Genomic DNA, 15,539 nt, shown 5'->3' with positions numbered 1-15,539 from the left:
CACGTTTGGCTGAGCAGGGTTTGGTTTGCAGGCACTGAGTGGCTGCTGCTTCTACCCCCAGGTAGTCACTTCCAGCTTTGCTGCTTGTACTTTGGAGAGAGCTGTGCAGATTGTTTCAAGATGGGCTGTTTTTTAATAATAGTTTTGAGTAAAATTCAGTCTGGGTCTATCTAATGTCATATTCAACTTCTGAGAACTGGATGAGACGCCTGACGCATGGCTGTATATGAAAGGTAGCCAGCAGTACCTTCTTGTGTAGATTCTTCGAACAGGCAAAATGCTTTTATGTTACTTGAAAATGTAACTGAGAGAAATGGGGGGTGGGGTTGGGAGGAGGAGGAACAACCACCTTCTTGCAGAGTAAGAATATCCTTGTGAAGAATTAGTTACGGCTTAATTAATGTTGGTTTTCTAAGACTATCATTTTTTTAATAAACTTATTTGACTCAGCACAGTTTTACAAGTTTGTTTTCCAATATATTTTCCAAAATATTCTGGCATGTGATTTAGCAGTTAGGTGTATTTCAGCTAAGTTAAATCACGAAGCGTTCCACAATTTTGAGCAGGTTAAAAAAAAAAAAAGAAATGGCAGGTTACTTTTTAATGTTGCTGCTCTTTTCCAGCAATAACACATTTAGACTTTGCCCTTGCTGTTGTAAATCTCAAACTTGTCACAAAGTCTTTTTTTAAAATGCCTGTTTATCGACTTCAATTTCTAGAAAGAGGCTTCGAGATTTTATGCTCTCTGGGGCTTAGATATCTGTGGCAGCTGAGAGTGCTGCTTCTGCATACTCAGCATTGCAGCTGAAATAGGCAAAAATGGTGCCTGCAAACAAAGACAATATTAATTGCTCCCTGCAATTAAGTAAATAGCTGCATCGGTGCATAACAGCAGGAGGGAGAGGGTTAATGAGGGGCTAATTCCGTCCTCAGAGGGACCACAGGGCTGATTGGAAACAGCTGCTGTACCGAAGGCTCTCGGCTGCACAGGGCGATTCTGCGGTGAGCCTCACAGCTTTGGTGAAGAGAAGAATGGTATGTAGGGAAGATAATAAACAATCCAGAAAACAAAGGACTTAGAAAAGTATTTGAGGCCTGGATCCCTGAAGAGATGAGAAGTCGTAACAGGCAGGAGGGAAAGAAGGGAGACCTCAGGCTCCGGTGGAGGGGGTGCAGCCACCTGCATGCCCTTGACCTCCCTTGTGCAAACGTGGAGGCTTACATGTTATAGTGTAGGTTATAGTGTAGGTGTAGCTTGGATATTAAACAGCACAGCTGTATTAATGGCATGCTTAGCTGAGCTAGCGGGCTCTGTTAGGAAGTGGGGGAATGTCGCCCGGGATGGGTGCTTGGCCATATGTGGCAGTGATTCACCAGAACTGCACGCTTCTGGTGGCATTTGTCAAAATATGAATGGAAGTAGGAGTTTGGTTCACTGACGTCAGCAATACAAGAGTCCAGTTATCCACAGCTCTGTAGGATACGAATAATTTGGGTAATTGTAATCTCTGGTACATACCGTAATGTCGTCACCTGAAAGTTGGCTTCTTTCTCTTTCTGCACCTGTCACGTGTATGGACGTCTTGCGTTCCTACTTACGTACCAGTAGCTGCTGCCAGTATTCATACACAAAACCTTTCAGCAGATGCCTGTGTCTGCATTTTGAACTGATGCTTGCTTCTGTGACTAAGGATACTCATTAAAGCCCCAGAAATGCCTTAGCTTAAGCCGGAACCTACCCACTTCATAGAGAGGAAACTGCTAATGCCTTTCCCACTGCTTTCCCCTCAAGACAAACATCTTTTCCTGCAATTGATACTGTTAGCCTGGGGAGGAGGGGGAAACAACTTAAAACTTCTCAGCATAAAGAACCATGGGATATACTCGGAGATCTACTTGAGACACAGGGATTGCTTATATGCAGACTAGACTGACCCAAATGTTAATATAGCAGAGGCCAGTGATGTAATATATGCATAGATTTAGGTTGCTGAGAGCAAAAAAAACGGTTAGCCATGTCAGCTGTGCGGCCACAGGGCTGTAATGTGTTGAGCACCAGAACCGTAAAACCAGAGCGCTCCAAGGAAAGGCAAAAGGGAGGATCAAAAGTGAAAGAGCACTTTCTGTTAAATAGATTAGAGCATGTCAGCCTCAGACGATAAGGGAGAAAAAGGGGTGCATGTTTTGAGAAAGCATTATAAATTCATGAGTGATACGAAGAAAATAAAAAAGGGACAAAATTTATCCTTGAGGTGCAAAACGTGCAAAGCAATACCCAGGGAAGCATTGCAAATGTGTACACAGTTCTTAGGCTTTTTCTTCAACTTCTGTGATTCACTGCTCTCAGAGTCGGGACACTGGACTGTCAGCCTGTGGTCTGGCCTGATACAGCACTTCTTAGGTATGTTCTTTGAGACAAGAAGCTTGCTTTAAGGTGGGAAAAATATTATCCTATTTTTTTTTAATTGATATTTCTTCAGTTAGATCGGAGTGGTTACTGTTTCATTGTTAAAATTATGTTAACAATAATACTTTTTATATGTTAAGATTTTAGAGCCCATGGAAACTATTTTTGAGACTGTAGGTTAAAAATAAAATAATGTAGCGATGTAACTCTTCACCTGAATTGTGAATTATCATGTTACACAAATGGCGAAGACATGGAATATGAAAAAAATTAACATCCACTTTCATTCTACCGAGTTATGTGAATAATATGCCACATGCTGTATAAAGACACAAATGAGAATGCTGTATGAATGCTCTGTGAAGAATTAACACAGAGTATCTTTGGTATCAGCAAGCATTTGGGCCAATGTAATGTGCAGGGGTGAAGAATAAGCCATGTGTTAAATGGATTAATGCAGTGTTGATCCTTTTCTGTCAGGACAATTAACATGAGTAAAATATTTGCCCTACTTTAAACAGATAAGGAGGTACTGTATTGTATTCCTTTTAAGATTAATGTTCCTATATGGGCAGCAGAGAGCACAAGATTTATTTCCCAAACCTTATGTAGATTTATAGCTGTGCCAGTTACTGCCTGAAAGCTCTTTATGAGCCATGTTCACAGCAAGTCTTTTTCTGTGTATGTTAGTGAAAGTGGTCATACGATGCAGACATTTTGAAGTGTTAAGTGGGATGTCTGACATGTACAGTGTCTTTAAATTATAAATTTTGTTTTGTCATGAACCCTGATTTTCTTTTATATATATGCATATGTGGGCATGCATTTGTATGGTATAAACATAAAATGTGTATTTTATTAAATGCATTAGAAGTAACTTTCTGTGCTGTCCTGACTTCCTTAGAGAATTAGTAATGTTTTTTTGTGTTATTATTTGATGATTTAAAGCAAAGAAAATTACACTCGAGGAGGGAATGACAATCTCATGGGATGTGCACTTTCCATGGAACCGTGCTGTGGACTCATAAATATCTATGCAACTCCTGTTTATTTAATAGGATTGCATGGGTGAAATATGGGGTCAAATTTGGCATTCAGGGTCTGAAATAAGGAGTGAACCTGCCTTGGGCTTAGTAGAGACAGGCACGTAATGGTGGAAATACTATGTAAATTAATCTCAAAATGTAAGAGCAATTGCTGTTTTTAATTTTTGTTTGACTAAAGCTTTCAGCTTTGTTATTTATAAGCATCGGTAATTTAATTAAGTGAAGTTAAATTCTGAGTGTGTGTCTATACAGTGAAGATTAGTTGTCCAGTAGACAGTCTAAAACATTTAAATCTTAACTTTTATTCTTTTTCAGAGAAATTGCAGGGAAAAGTCATATAAAATGAGTGGTCTTAACCAAAATATATAGTAGTCTTGTTAGAAAATGTCTTTTCTATTTGCAGGAATTTTTGACATTTAAGAAAGTTGTTACACACTTTTTCATGACAAACAAGGGAATTTTTTTTGCATCAATTGAGAAAGAAAATAGAGGCATCCTCATTTAAAGAAGAGCTAAAGCTCATCTGTCAAGTCCCTGCATCTGAACTTATGATACAAAAGAAGAAGCATGAGCTCATTTTGGGAAGATAGGTTATGAGAAAAAGATTTAAGCTTATGCCAGGGTTTACTGGACACCTTTTCTCACCCATGAGTTGTACAGACAGAGCTGTGGACTGTACTAGAATCTAACCATTACATTAGTGAATGACACTTAGTTTTATTAGCTTCGGGTTTGTATTTACTGGCTATTTGTACCTTTGAATTACTTTTGATGCTATCTTTACAAATTGCTATCACCAGTTGACTCAAATGTTTTGTTATGGTTTTGTCATGCTACAGACACCCAATTCTCTGCAAATTTTACAGCTACTTGCTTTTATATCTGGAGAGCCTTCTAAATAAATGGTTGAAAAAGTATGAAGCCAGTTGAACAAAATGTTATACCTGATACTACAGACAAAGATACTATGTTGGATTATTAGTCCAGTGTACAACAAAAGAAAGTATTTCTTCTGAATGGAACTATTTATCCAGTTGTTACCAAAATACTAAAAAAAAACCCCAAACCTATCTACATAAATGCCTATTCAGTAAACAGATTGAAGCGTGCCAGCTGTGCAGACTTGTCTGTGCTAGTGCAATTGATAATAAACTTTTATCAATGTTTTATTTTGACTGTTTCAGTTATTTGGGCACTGGAGGTTCCATTGCTTAAAATATAAGCCCTATAGTGACTTAAAAGAAAAACACATTCATGCAATTGAATTTGTTTCAAAAAGTCTGGTTCACGAATGGTCTATCTCTGTGCTGTCTGCTTCCTGCTAAAGAGAGTTGATGTCAGGAAGGAGTTTGAGGCATCATGCAGAAATCTTGCATATGGTTTTCTGATGGTAAGCACCAGATGTGAACATGCAAATAACTGATAATCAGAGGAGGACGACAAGGTGGTGGAGGGCATTTTCACTTTCTCAGTCCTCCGACTTACTGCTTTGGTCTCGCAGAAAAAAACCTAGTGGTTTTCACTAATGTAAATTTTTTTTCATGTTTTTCCAGAAAGAGGAAGAGGTTTTAAGTGGAATTCTTCAGTAAGAGATTTATTTCCGATGAGTTATACCATAGAGAGCGAGAACTTGTTTGGATAGACTTATGGACTGTTTGTAGAAGGAAGGGAGTTTGTTAGGATAGAACGTAGAAATTGTGCTTGAGATTTTTCTTTATTTAACTTGTTTTCATCAATAATTAAGATTAGTTGTTTATCTAAACATACATAAAAAATTACTAGCTACTGATGTACTAAAAGCCAGCTAAGCAGATGTTTTTTCAGCTTTTTCGGTTGCAAACGAACTCCTAACAGTGTTGCGGTAACTCTCTTTTTGAACCTTTTCTTTGTAGCATGCTCATTTTTAAAGCTGACTCATCACAGAGCCTTGGGAAGGCTGTATTTTGCAACAGTGATTGTTTTCTATCCAATTTGTTAAAGTTTCAGTAATAACATCCAATGCAGTGGGAAAACTCAACAGGAAGCGATGCAAAGTCCCCTGCAGTTTGCAATCCATTTGCAAAGCTTTCAGTAAAATCAGTCAGCTTTTCCCTGGTGTACTGGCCAGGTAATAAGAAAGAAAGGGCAACGAAAATTGCAGGACTTGAGAAGTCTGGAACTGCCAAAAGGCACTAGATGTTGCTTATGAGTGAAATACTCAAAGATGACTTCTACAAAGGTTCATGGCATGTAGCTAGAGGGAAATTATGGAAGCTTCCTGCAGGAACTGAAGTTACAGTAGCATAGGTGATTTTCCTGCCTAGGGATTTGTATTAAGTTTGAAGAAGTTAATTCCCCTTGGGGAAATAGCGCATCCAGTTTTGAACTGGTTGGCTGGTAAAGATTGCTAGGCAAAAGAACTGAGATCTGCCTAAAACGGCAAGTCTGACCTAGGGGACAGTCGCTTGTGCTAAGAATTGACCTGCAGTAGTGAGTCACTGACCTGAGGATGTAGCACAGACAAGGCTGAGATTCACAGCGAGGAGTGTAAAAGTGGGTGATACTTGGTAAACCATATACAACTTGCGTGTCGCTTATAGTATGTTATCTTTCTAAAAACATTTTAAAACCCCACTACTTTCCTGTAAGCCGGGAGGTCACTGGAGACCTCAACTCATTCTCCCCTTGTTCTCCACTCACCCTGGAGAATGTGTAACTGGTGGGTGCAATTACAGGTGTAGGGGTTTCTGGAAGGAGTGGCCATCAGAAGTCCTGTGGAGAGGGGATGGCTTCTAGCCTTAAGCTAAAGAAGCAAGGAGGGGAATATGAAGATCTCAGAGATGCAGCTAACCTTGGAACAGTGAAGTAATTAAGAACTGAATTGAATGTCTTAAGCAAGCACATGCTCATCCAGGGAATTTTGCTGCCACAAATGGGGTGTCTAAAGTTGTTTAGCTGCTTTTAAAAATTGTTTTAGGGCTGTAGTTTTGGAAGCTACTTAATGGACGTTCTAATAAAGCACTTTGGGGCATGAGCTGCCTAAGAAAAGCTGGGAAGATGCTTTATTTCTATGAAATTCAAACAGTTGGACAGGTACATTCTAGGGGGTTTAGCTGATGGGTTTGATGGGTGTTTTTCTGAGTTGTTTCTGAGGCTGAGTTGAAATGAAGACAGTATTCTGTACTGAGCATGGTCTCCCCACCACCCCATTTCCATCCCTTGCACTGCTGTTACGTTGCTCCCTCAGTGGGAGTGGAAGTGGCCACAGGTTCCTCCTTTGGAGGGCAAAAGCAAGGCTGAGCTAGTGGAAAAGCCAGGCTATTGGTGTGGACGTGCGGGCTGCCCTGCAATGGGACAGTGGAGGTTCTGATGAACCCCGAAAGAGTAAACTTTGCAAAGTGTAGTTGTTTTGTGCAGTCTCCAGATTCAGATGTTTGGTTACTTCTAGGTCTTGTTTTTAGGCTTTTCTTCTCATGTCACCTACAATTTTCTTTTCCATGAAGGGTAAATGTCTGTTGTAACAGAAGCAGAGCCATTAATCTAGCCCTCAGGCACACTCAGAAGTACAAATTAGCACCATGCTCCATTCATCAAGTGTGAATTGTCAGATTAATTTTTCAAAGGAAGATCTTTTCCATGATTACTCAAACTTTTTTTTTTTTTTTTTTTTTAATGTTCTAAAACTGATCCTACTCACTGGAATAGCATTAGATTACCTGTTGCATGACATCTTTTGAACAGTCCTGTAGTGTATTTTCTTTACCCAATACTTTTTACTGTGAATAAGGTGGGAGGGGTTTTTTGTTTGTTTTAAGAAATGGTTTCAAATATTCACAGGTGCCTGCAAATGTTAATTTCCAGTTTAAAAAAAAAATCTCAGTGAAAATTGTTTATAAATAATGCAAACAGATTGAACACATTTTCTGCAGATTTTTCAAATTAAAGTAAAATATGTCTTACAAACACTTGGTCTTTGTTTTTCTAGAATTTGAGTGGCTCCGTCCTGGCTTGTGTTGGCACATTATTTGTTTAGTATTGCACAAGCATATGAAGTAACTGTCTAACGTCTAATATGACAATAATTGCTTCAGCAACATAGACACAAAATGTCCATTTCGTATGTCACTCTAAAAATTTGTAGGCTTTTTATAAGTACATAACAGTTATTTCAAACATATAGTTTCAGGGCAAATTTGTAGGCACATCCAACAATTCAGCAGTACCTTTTTTTCAGTAATTTTGACTTTGCCTTCGGTAATTACTTAAAGAGCTGTTGTCTGTGGTATTTCAGGGCTACGCTCTAGAAACCATACAGCCGAAATTGTCTGGAGAATATCAAGCTGCCCTGTCACCGCTTCTGGGAGATGGTTGTTCTTTTTAAGTTTTTCCACTCCATCTTGTCAGTACATTCACAGGAATGGACTTTGATTACATTTATTTCATCACTTGGACTATGAAAATGCACCTTCCGTGAAGCGTGGCCAGGAAAAGGTGGCATGAAAATTGTGTGGGACTGAGAAGAAAAATGGTTGAGTAGCTACACATTTATGTAACAATCACTTCAGAGTAAGTGTATTATTTGCAAGTAGCGCTGATCTGTGCTCCCGATAAAATGTAAACTTGGCAACACCTTTGAGTTTTTACGTACAGCAATGTCTGTAACACAAGTTTGTACCTTTAACTGCTCTCTTAGAAAGTTTTTTAAGCTTTCACTGGATTTTCCTTTGTTTTGAATTTTTTTTTAAGGTGTTTCCTGGCTGTGTGAACCTGTGCTATAACTTCTTTCATATTTTTTGTTCTGCGTAAGTTTTTTCCTCTTGTACCTTTATTACATGTCTTATGTGTATCTACCCTGTGTTAGCAAGACAGTTTCTCATTCATCTGAGCAGATGAGTGCCAGCCTCGTCTAAGCTTTTCCTGGGCCAACCTTGATACTGTTCTCTACCGCTGTTAATGAAAGTTAGCAGTGCACAGCACAGTCACAGCCCTAAGGTTCCTGAAGTCAAAATCCAGGCAAGGTTTTATTATTCTGTGTCTTAAAATGTGTTCTTCATTACAAACTTACATTACCAACCTTTTTATATCCTTGACAGCAATGGTAGGTTTTAGTCATATGTCACGAGGATGGAGCCAGACTCTTCTCAGTGGTGCCCAGCGCCAGGACAAGGGGCAGTGGGCACAGACTGAAACATAAGAGGTTTCAGTTGAACGTGAGGAAGAACTTGTTTACAGTGACAGAGCACTGGAAGAGGCTGCCCAGGGGGATTGTGGAGTCTTCTTCTCTGGAGATATTCAAAGCCCACCTGGACCATGTCCTGTGCAACCTGCTCTTGGAGAACCTGCTTTAGCAGGGGGGTTGGACTAGATGATCTCCCGTGGTCCCTTCTAACCCTTGCGATTCTGTGATTCTGTGTCCCTCTTTCCTTTGAAGAAGTGGTGTGTCAGAAAATAGGACATACAGGCATTTGTGGTTGGTTTGTCCTTTCTGCAGTTTTAGCTGGGATTCTGGCTGCATTTCCCATGCTATCCTATCCACCTCCCATCTCTCATCTTAGAAAGCAGCTTGGTTTTTCAGATCCAGTGTAGTGTCCAGTGTCATTTGATAACAAAAAAAAATGGGGGGCTTTTCAGAGATGAGGCAGCGTTCTGAACGTTTGATCAGATGTTTTTGTGTATACTGCCTGTCACTAAAATAAGTAGTAGCAATATGCAGAAAACATCTGTGTTGTGGGCTGTTTGCACTAAACCATGCAAAATGCAAATGTGATGCAAAAGAGAGGAGAGAATGTTGGAGCCCAGCACTCTCTGAGCAGGTTCTTTTAGATATTCCACAGGTGGAGGGTGTCACGTTTAACATCAGATTTACTTATTTGAAGATGATTGATATTACATGAGATTTCTGACTTAGCAGTCATACAAACCATACTGAAACATGATACAAATGCAGAATACAGCAGTTGCAACACACAGTTCAATCATGACGCCAATGTGATCCCCGTTACCAGACTCTTTAACACGCTCATTGTCACAATGCTGGGCGTCCCCAATCTTGCTAGGAAGATGTGCATCCATGGGTTGAAGCCAGCTCAAGCCCATTGTTCTTTCTGAAATTCTTTGTCTAGTTTTCTGGGTTCTGTATGCTATGTTGTGCAGAGCCACACATACACCTCCCCCTTGTTGGCCTGGACTAGAACAAATAAATGGGTCTTTTGGTGTTTGGCTGCTTTGTATTGGTATATGGGTTGGTATTTCCTTACCACGATCTTGATGTTTTTATGGCTCCCTTGTTATGTCAGGGAACATTTCCAAACATCTATCTGCAAGCTGATGTGCAGCAGTACTGTAGCTGAGGAAGGCAGGAAACTAGAGGAAAAAGATGAGATAAGTTCTTTAATTTCCCAGAGAACAATGTGCTCAGGTCCTTTTTGTGATTTCTCTGTTGAAAATAGCAAACATATGCAGTGAATACAACTGGGTTTAGCAATATGGTTTAACTAGTCCGATTCCAGGACGAGGAAGAAGAAAAGCGTGGATCGGGCTTAGCAATGAGGATCACAGTTCACAATGGCAGGGAAAAAAGCTGAATATAAGAGTAATTGTACTGCTTTGCTGTGCTTTAACCTTAACCTATCGTTTTTTCAGTACCGTCCTTCTTTGCCTTTTGCATCTTTCTCTTGTTTTGTTCCTGGCCTCAGAACATTTCCAGCAATATGGACTACAGACACATCAGTAGTCCCCTGCTTCCTTGGCATTCAGTTCATATTACTCTCCCATCCACTTTTGTATTCTTTTCCCCACAAAATTCTTGAGAAACCTGACTGCCAGCAATTTTTTTTTTTTAATTGTGCCCACATAGAATATTTCACAAAGCCCAGCACCAAAAGCAGTGTTTAAAGCACTGTGCAAATGATACATCATTAAATCATGTCTACAGTATTGTATGAGGTGTTCGTAGAAGCAGGTATAATGGGGAGAAGACTGGAGTCATAAAGATGGCTGGAAAAGAGAGGTCAGGAGGTTGCTTTTCCTAAGCTTGTGCCTTTTTTTTTTTTTTTGGTTATTTTATCTTTCAAAACTTAGCTGTACAGTGGTTTGCATTTTAAAGATAGCATGCTCTGCACAGTTTGTTATTTTATGTTAATAACAGGCAATAAAAAATAATAATTGTTATTAAATATTTTATATGTGAAAACCTGGCAGGGTGGTATTGGGCATAAAATGTGGTGTATATGTCTTTCAGTAAGTCACCCACTGTTGCCCTTGCAGAAAATGTCATAGAAATTGTAGCTTCTAAGTTAAGATAGGTGATGCATTTTTTATTAATACTGTGCATGTAATTTCTTTTTGGAAAGAATTCTGATTTCCTTGGATGATGGTAGGGAAGCAAGTTGGTTGGCTTGCCTGATGCCTTTTCAATCATGGCTCTCGTGTGTGTTGACCTTGCCTGTCCATTGGAGAGTTCGGGTGCATCAGCATCACATAGTGGTTTTTTTCCTGCAGGAATTCAGTACTAGCTCCATTGGATCAGTATAAAATTTATGAACAATACAGGCTTAGTCAGTCAACTGTTTTCACTGTATGAAGTGGTTCTTTGTGGGAGCTGTTGCTTAAAGGTCCAGAGCAGTATGTTGTACAAACAGAAATCTTTGTGGTGTCTGTGTTAATTTTTACAAACTACAGAGTTTTTGGTCTGTTTCATAACCTTGTGTCATTAAGAGGCAGCTCACCTTGAACTATAAATGTCTGTAATGAATGTTAGTGACAGTAACCCTGCCTTGCCTGTCACTGTTTGCTGAGGGGAGAAAACCAGCGGCATGCCCTATGGCTACCTCCCTTCTCCTCTCTCTTCCTCGGTTGTCATATCCTGTAGTGATTCAGTGCTGCAGAGTTACAGTTGTGACTGACCTCCTGCCTTCCCACTGAGATTTTAAAATGGAATATTTCCAACTTTAATAGTTCGGGTTACTAAATTTGAATTCTAAATGTGACCTTTTTTCCCCCCCAGAATGACATATTTGTTGACTGTAGCTCATTGCTCCGATGTTTCCTTGTTTGTGTTGCAGCAACATCCAGAGATCCATGTCCCAGTTCCCACCCTGCTGTGTGCTATGCAAACACACTGGGAAGCATGGTCTGCGGGAACACTCGCACCTTAAGGGAAGATGCAGCAATACTTTGTAACACCTTTTTTAAGGAACTGGGGAGGAGAGTTTGGCTCTGCCAAGAATACACAGCTACGCTAGCTGTGTTAACCTCATTATGTATTGCAGTAGTAGCTGGAGGCACCGCCTGCATGTGACTTACTGCTGTGTGCACGGGTACATACATGAGCATCCCAAGAAGCCCTCCTCTCTGTACGATAACTTCCTGTTGTCTAGTTTGCCCTTTCAGTAACTTTTTTTTTAATTATTGTTTTATTAGTAATTGGAAACTGGACTGGTCCAATTTATGAAAGGAAAAGGTCATTTTGGGTAGTAAAAAATGCAACAAGCTTTCCTTGTAATTGGTAAAGAAATCCTTTGGTAACCTGGAGAAGAGAGACCCTGCGTTAAACATGGAGACTGATGTAACTCGGGTATTGGAAACCCTTGTTTGGCAGGAGCTGCCAGGCCAGGCAGCAGTGTTCCGGTACAACTAGACACAATTCATGCTGTTTCTTACCCAGTTTGGGGTGTGCTAGGGGAACGTGGAGAAGAGCTGAGCTGACTGCAGGCTGGGAAGAGGACAAAGACAAATCCATAGGAAGTCCGCCTCATTAGTCCCACTGTTCAGAGAACAAGTTGGTTTTCCATTGAGATTTTTAAATTAACGGTGTCCTTTTATATTCCAGCACCATGTGTGTGGACATTATTGGTCTGGTATTTAATTAAAACCACAGCTGGTGATCATTTAATTATAGTGTACAAAAGGGAATGCTGCTTACTTGACTAAGTAGCATTGTTTATTCAATTTAGAGAATTGAAGCCATTTTTTCATGTATTATTTGAAAGCTGTGGCGAAGGATGCAAGATCTGATGAACAAACTGATGAGCTTCATTGCAACGCTTCCCCTCTGTTAAGGGAATGAGGTGAAACAGTGGTTTATAAATTCACTGGCTTTCCTGAAAATTGGAAGTCAGTTATGAACAGATTGGTACAATTAGGCTGGTTCTTGTTTCTCCGCACTGTAAAACCAGTGCATAGTTTCCTGTGGTAGGAAGGAAGGACTTCTGCTGAAGGCTGAGAATAATTCAAGATATTCAGGGTGTTTCTGGCTTTATTAAGAGATTTCAGCATACATACTTGAAAGAAGTGATGTAGCATATGCCTGTAGCAGGCCTGAATTACTGGTTTTTCACTTGCAAAAGGAGGCTGCCTCGAGAATTTTAAACCTACTGCAACATAAAATTATGTATGTGAATATTTACACCGAAATGAATAACTGCACGTGTGTAAGACATTTTTGTAGCTGACATAATAAAAATGCTTTTGACTGAACTTGCAAATGAGGATGTCTGCAGCTTCTAGCATAACTAGTTACACTGCACTTAAACTGCAGTATTTGCATCGAAAAACCTTTATAAAATTACACTTTCTGTCTTGAAGCCAGGGGTGGTCTTTTCCGTAACAATGGGAGTCCTGTATGTGAAGGAGCTGTTGCCAAATGACCTAGTCTCTCTGCTGTCACACGGCTACTTTCACACGTCAGTATGTGAAAACGCCTATGGTTTTGCTGGCTTCCAGTATTGTAAAGGTAAAAGTGATATCAGAATAGGACTCGTTAGCAGATTGACTGGAAATGGAACAAGAAAAATAACTCAAAAGTGACCCGCCCAATAAAATGTCCGAGTGAAGGTACTGAAACTGGCTGGAGGACTAGAAACAGGGTCTGCGTTTCAGTCTGAATTTTGGCAGCAGAGCCCCGCGTTTGCTGCGTTGCTTGGTCCGGTGTGAAAGGTCACTTTTGTTTCCTCACCCAGTGTAACCTGGAGTTGGTGCTTTACTATGACAAAGAAAGACATGAGTATTAGTGGCTTGTTTTCCTCCTGGACTTTTTGGTTGTAACTGTCAGTATTACAGAGTGTTGAATTCTAGCTGATGCCTTCAGTGGGACGATGAGTGGGGATACTTAAGGATAGGGAGAGGGTGTGAATTAATTAAAAGTGTAAGATTCTTTTAAGAATTGTTCTTGATTCCTAAGTTATGCAGCTAACGTAATCTAGGTGCTGTTAGTTATCCTAGTCTGCTATATACTTCCACATGCCATCAGTTAAATGTAGCACGTATCTTTCATCAAAAGGATCTACTGCAGAAAGAAAAACAGATCAGGTTCTTGATGTGTGACTTCAGTAGATTAGAATCACTGAAACTCACTGACGTGGGACTAAGGAGAACAACAAATGCAAAGCAGTAGATCAAAGTGGAGCAAGCTTTAGTTGCAAAATAAAACCAAGTCCTGTGCTTGGAGTTATTCCCAGCACCAAACTGATAACTTCTATACATCTGAAGGCATCAAAACATGGGACACCTTCTTTTATAACACAAAACTGAGTCAACATTTAATGTAAGGCTTTATAACACAAGACTCAAGCTACTTCCTGTTAAACTAACGTTAGAACCAATCTACCCATTTCCAGCTGAATTATACTTCATTGTATTTATCCATATAATGTGTTTTCTGATGAAGGAATGAGTGTGCTGTCTGGAGAGGATAATTCCATGTAAAAAGTATTTAGTAGCACGTGGATTTCTTTTAGACGTTCCTTATACTGAAGGTCCTATTAACTACTGCAGAAATCTACAGATATTATAGCTGCTGTATGTATCTTCTTCTAAGCGCTACTGCTACCTGGCTTGTGACTTGGTTAATTTGTTTCTTCCTTTTGTCTTCTAGCTTCATCTAGCAGCCCTGGCTTCATTAAAAGGAGACATAGTGGAGCTTAATAAACGTCTACAACAAACAGAAAGGGAGCGTGACCTGTTGGAAAAGAAATTGGCAAAAGCACAGGTGAGCAATAGTTCAAGATTCTGAAGACGGTCCTCGGTTTTGTATTGTCCTTGTTCTTCAGAGAGGAATATGGTATGCAGGGAGCGGATGAAATATCTGAACAATGTCACACGTGCAAGCCTGCAAGAAACATAGCTGCCGTGGGTTTTAAGTCTCATGTGCTGATGACATTCTTCTAAAAAATACCAAGAAAGAATTATATTAGTTTTGTTTTGAAGCCAATATAAACAGTGACTGCTTTGGAATATTTTCGAATATAAAAACTGCAGCACTCTCAGTGGATTAGGTAACTGATTGCAGAGCCTTCCACTCTTGGGTTGGATTCAAACACAGCACAAAGTAACACTGATCAAAAGCCATTGCCTATTGGCAGTGCTTTGGTGGCATATTGGAAATTATTTGTGATCTCAGTCTAGCTTCTAGTAAGCCAGTTTGTGTGTATCTGCTGTGGAAAACACAGTCAGTGGAAATCCAAGGGATCAAATAAGAATAAGGTGTGAACTCTAATGCTTTCACAGCTCTTAAAAAAAGGAAAATCTTTTCAGATCAAGGTAAATGTAGAGAGGCAAATGCAAACAGGGAAAACTGAACTATTGTTCTTAATATTGCTCTCTTCTCTAAGTGAAATCTCTGTTTTCACATACTGTCATTCTGGAAAATAGGTTTTATAAGTACTTTATGTTTCAAAACTAATTCAAAATATGTTCTCATTTATACTGCATAGAGACAGTCAAAGCATTTTGTCCTGTGTAGCATCTTATTTGTTGCCCAGAGAGGTTGTGGAATCTCCAACCTTGCAAATACTCAAGCCACCTGGACCTGGTCTTGGGCAACCTGCTCTAGGGGACTTGTCCTGGTTTTGGCTGGGATAGAGTTAATTTTCTTCACAGTAGCTAGCATAGTGCTGTGTTTTGGATTTAGTACCAGAAGAATGTTGATAACACACTGATGTTTTCAGCTGTTGCCAAGTAGTGCTCAGACTACTCAAGGACTTTTTGAGCTTCTCCTGCTCGGCCAGGTGCATAACAAGCTGGGAGGGAGCACAGCTAGCACAGCTAACCCAAACTGACCAAAGGGCTATTCCATACCATATAACGTCATGCTCGGGGGGGGGTTAGTT

The 15,539-nt window shown here is 39.9% G+C and overlaps 1 protein-coding gene across 1 annotated transcript in view; it reads left to right on the top strand.

The window, feature by feature from the left end:
• Positions 1-15,539, top strand: part of MCC (MCC regulator of WNT signaling pathway) — a 209,070-nt gene that overhangs the window by 110,827 nt on the left and 82,704 nt on the right. The window contains exon 3 of the mRNA XM_035888472.1: positions 14,306-14,419. Coding sequence (XP_035744365.1) covers positions 14,306-14,419 — 114 coding nt within the window. The remainder of the gene's footprint in view (positions 1-14,305; positions 14,420-15,539) is intronic.

Source organism: Egretta garzetta, unplaced genomic scaffold (genome assembly GCF_000687185.1).
Source record: "Egretta garzetta isolate BGI_Z169 unplaced genomic scaffold, ASM68718v1 scaffold271, whole genome shotgun sequence".
NCBI lineage: Eukaryota > Metazoa > Chordata > Aves > Pelecaniformes > Ardeidae > Egretta > Egretta garzetta.
The sequence above is the reverse complement of the archived record's forward strand: the minus strand, read 5'-3'. Positions and strand labels throughout refer to the sequence as shown.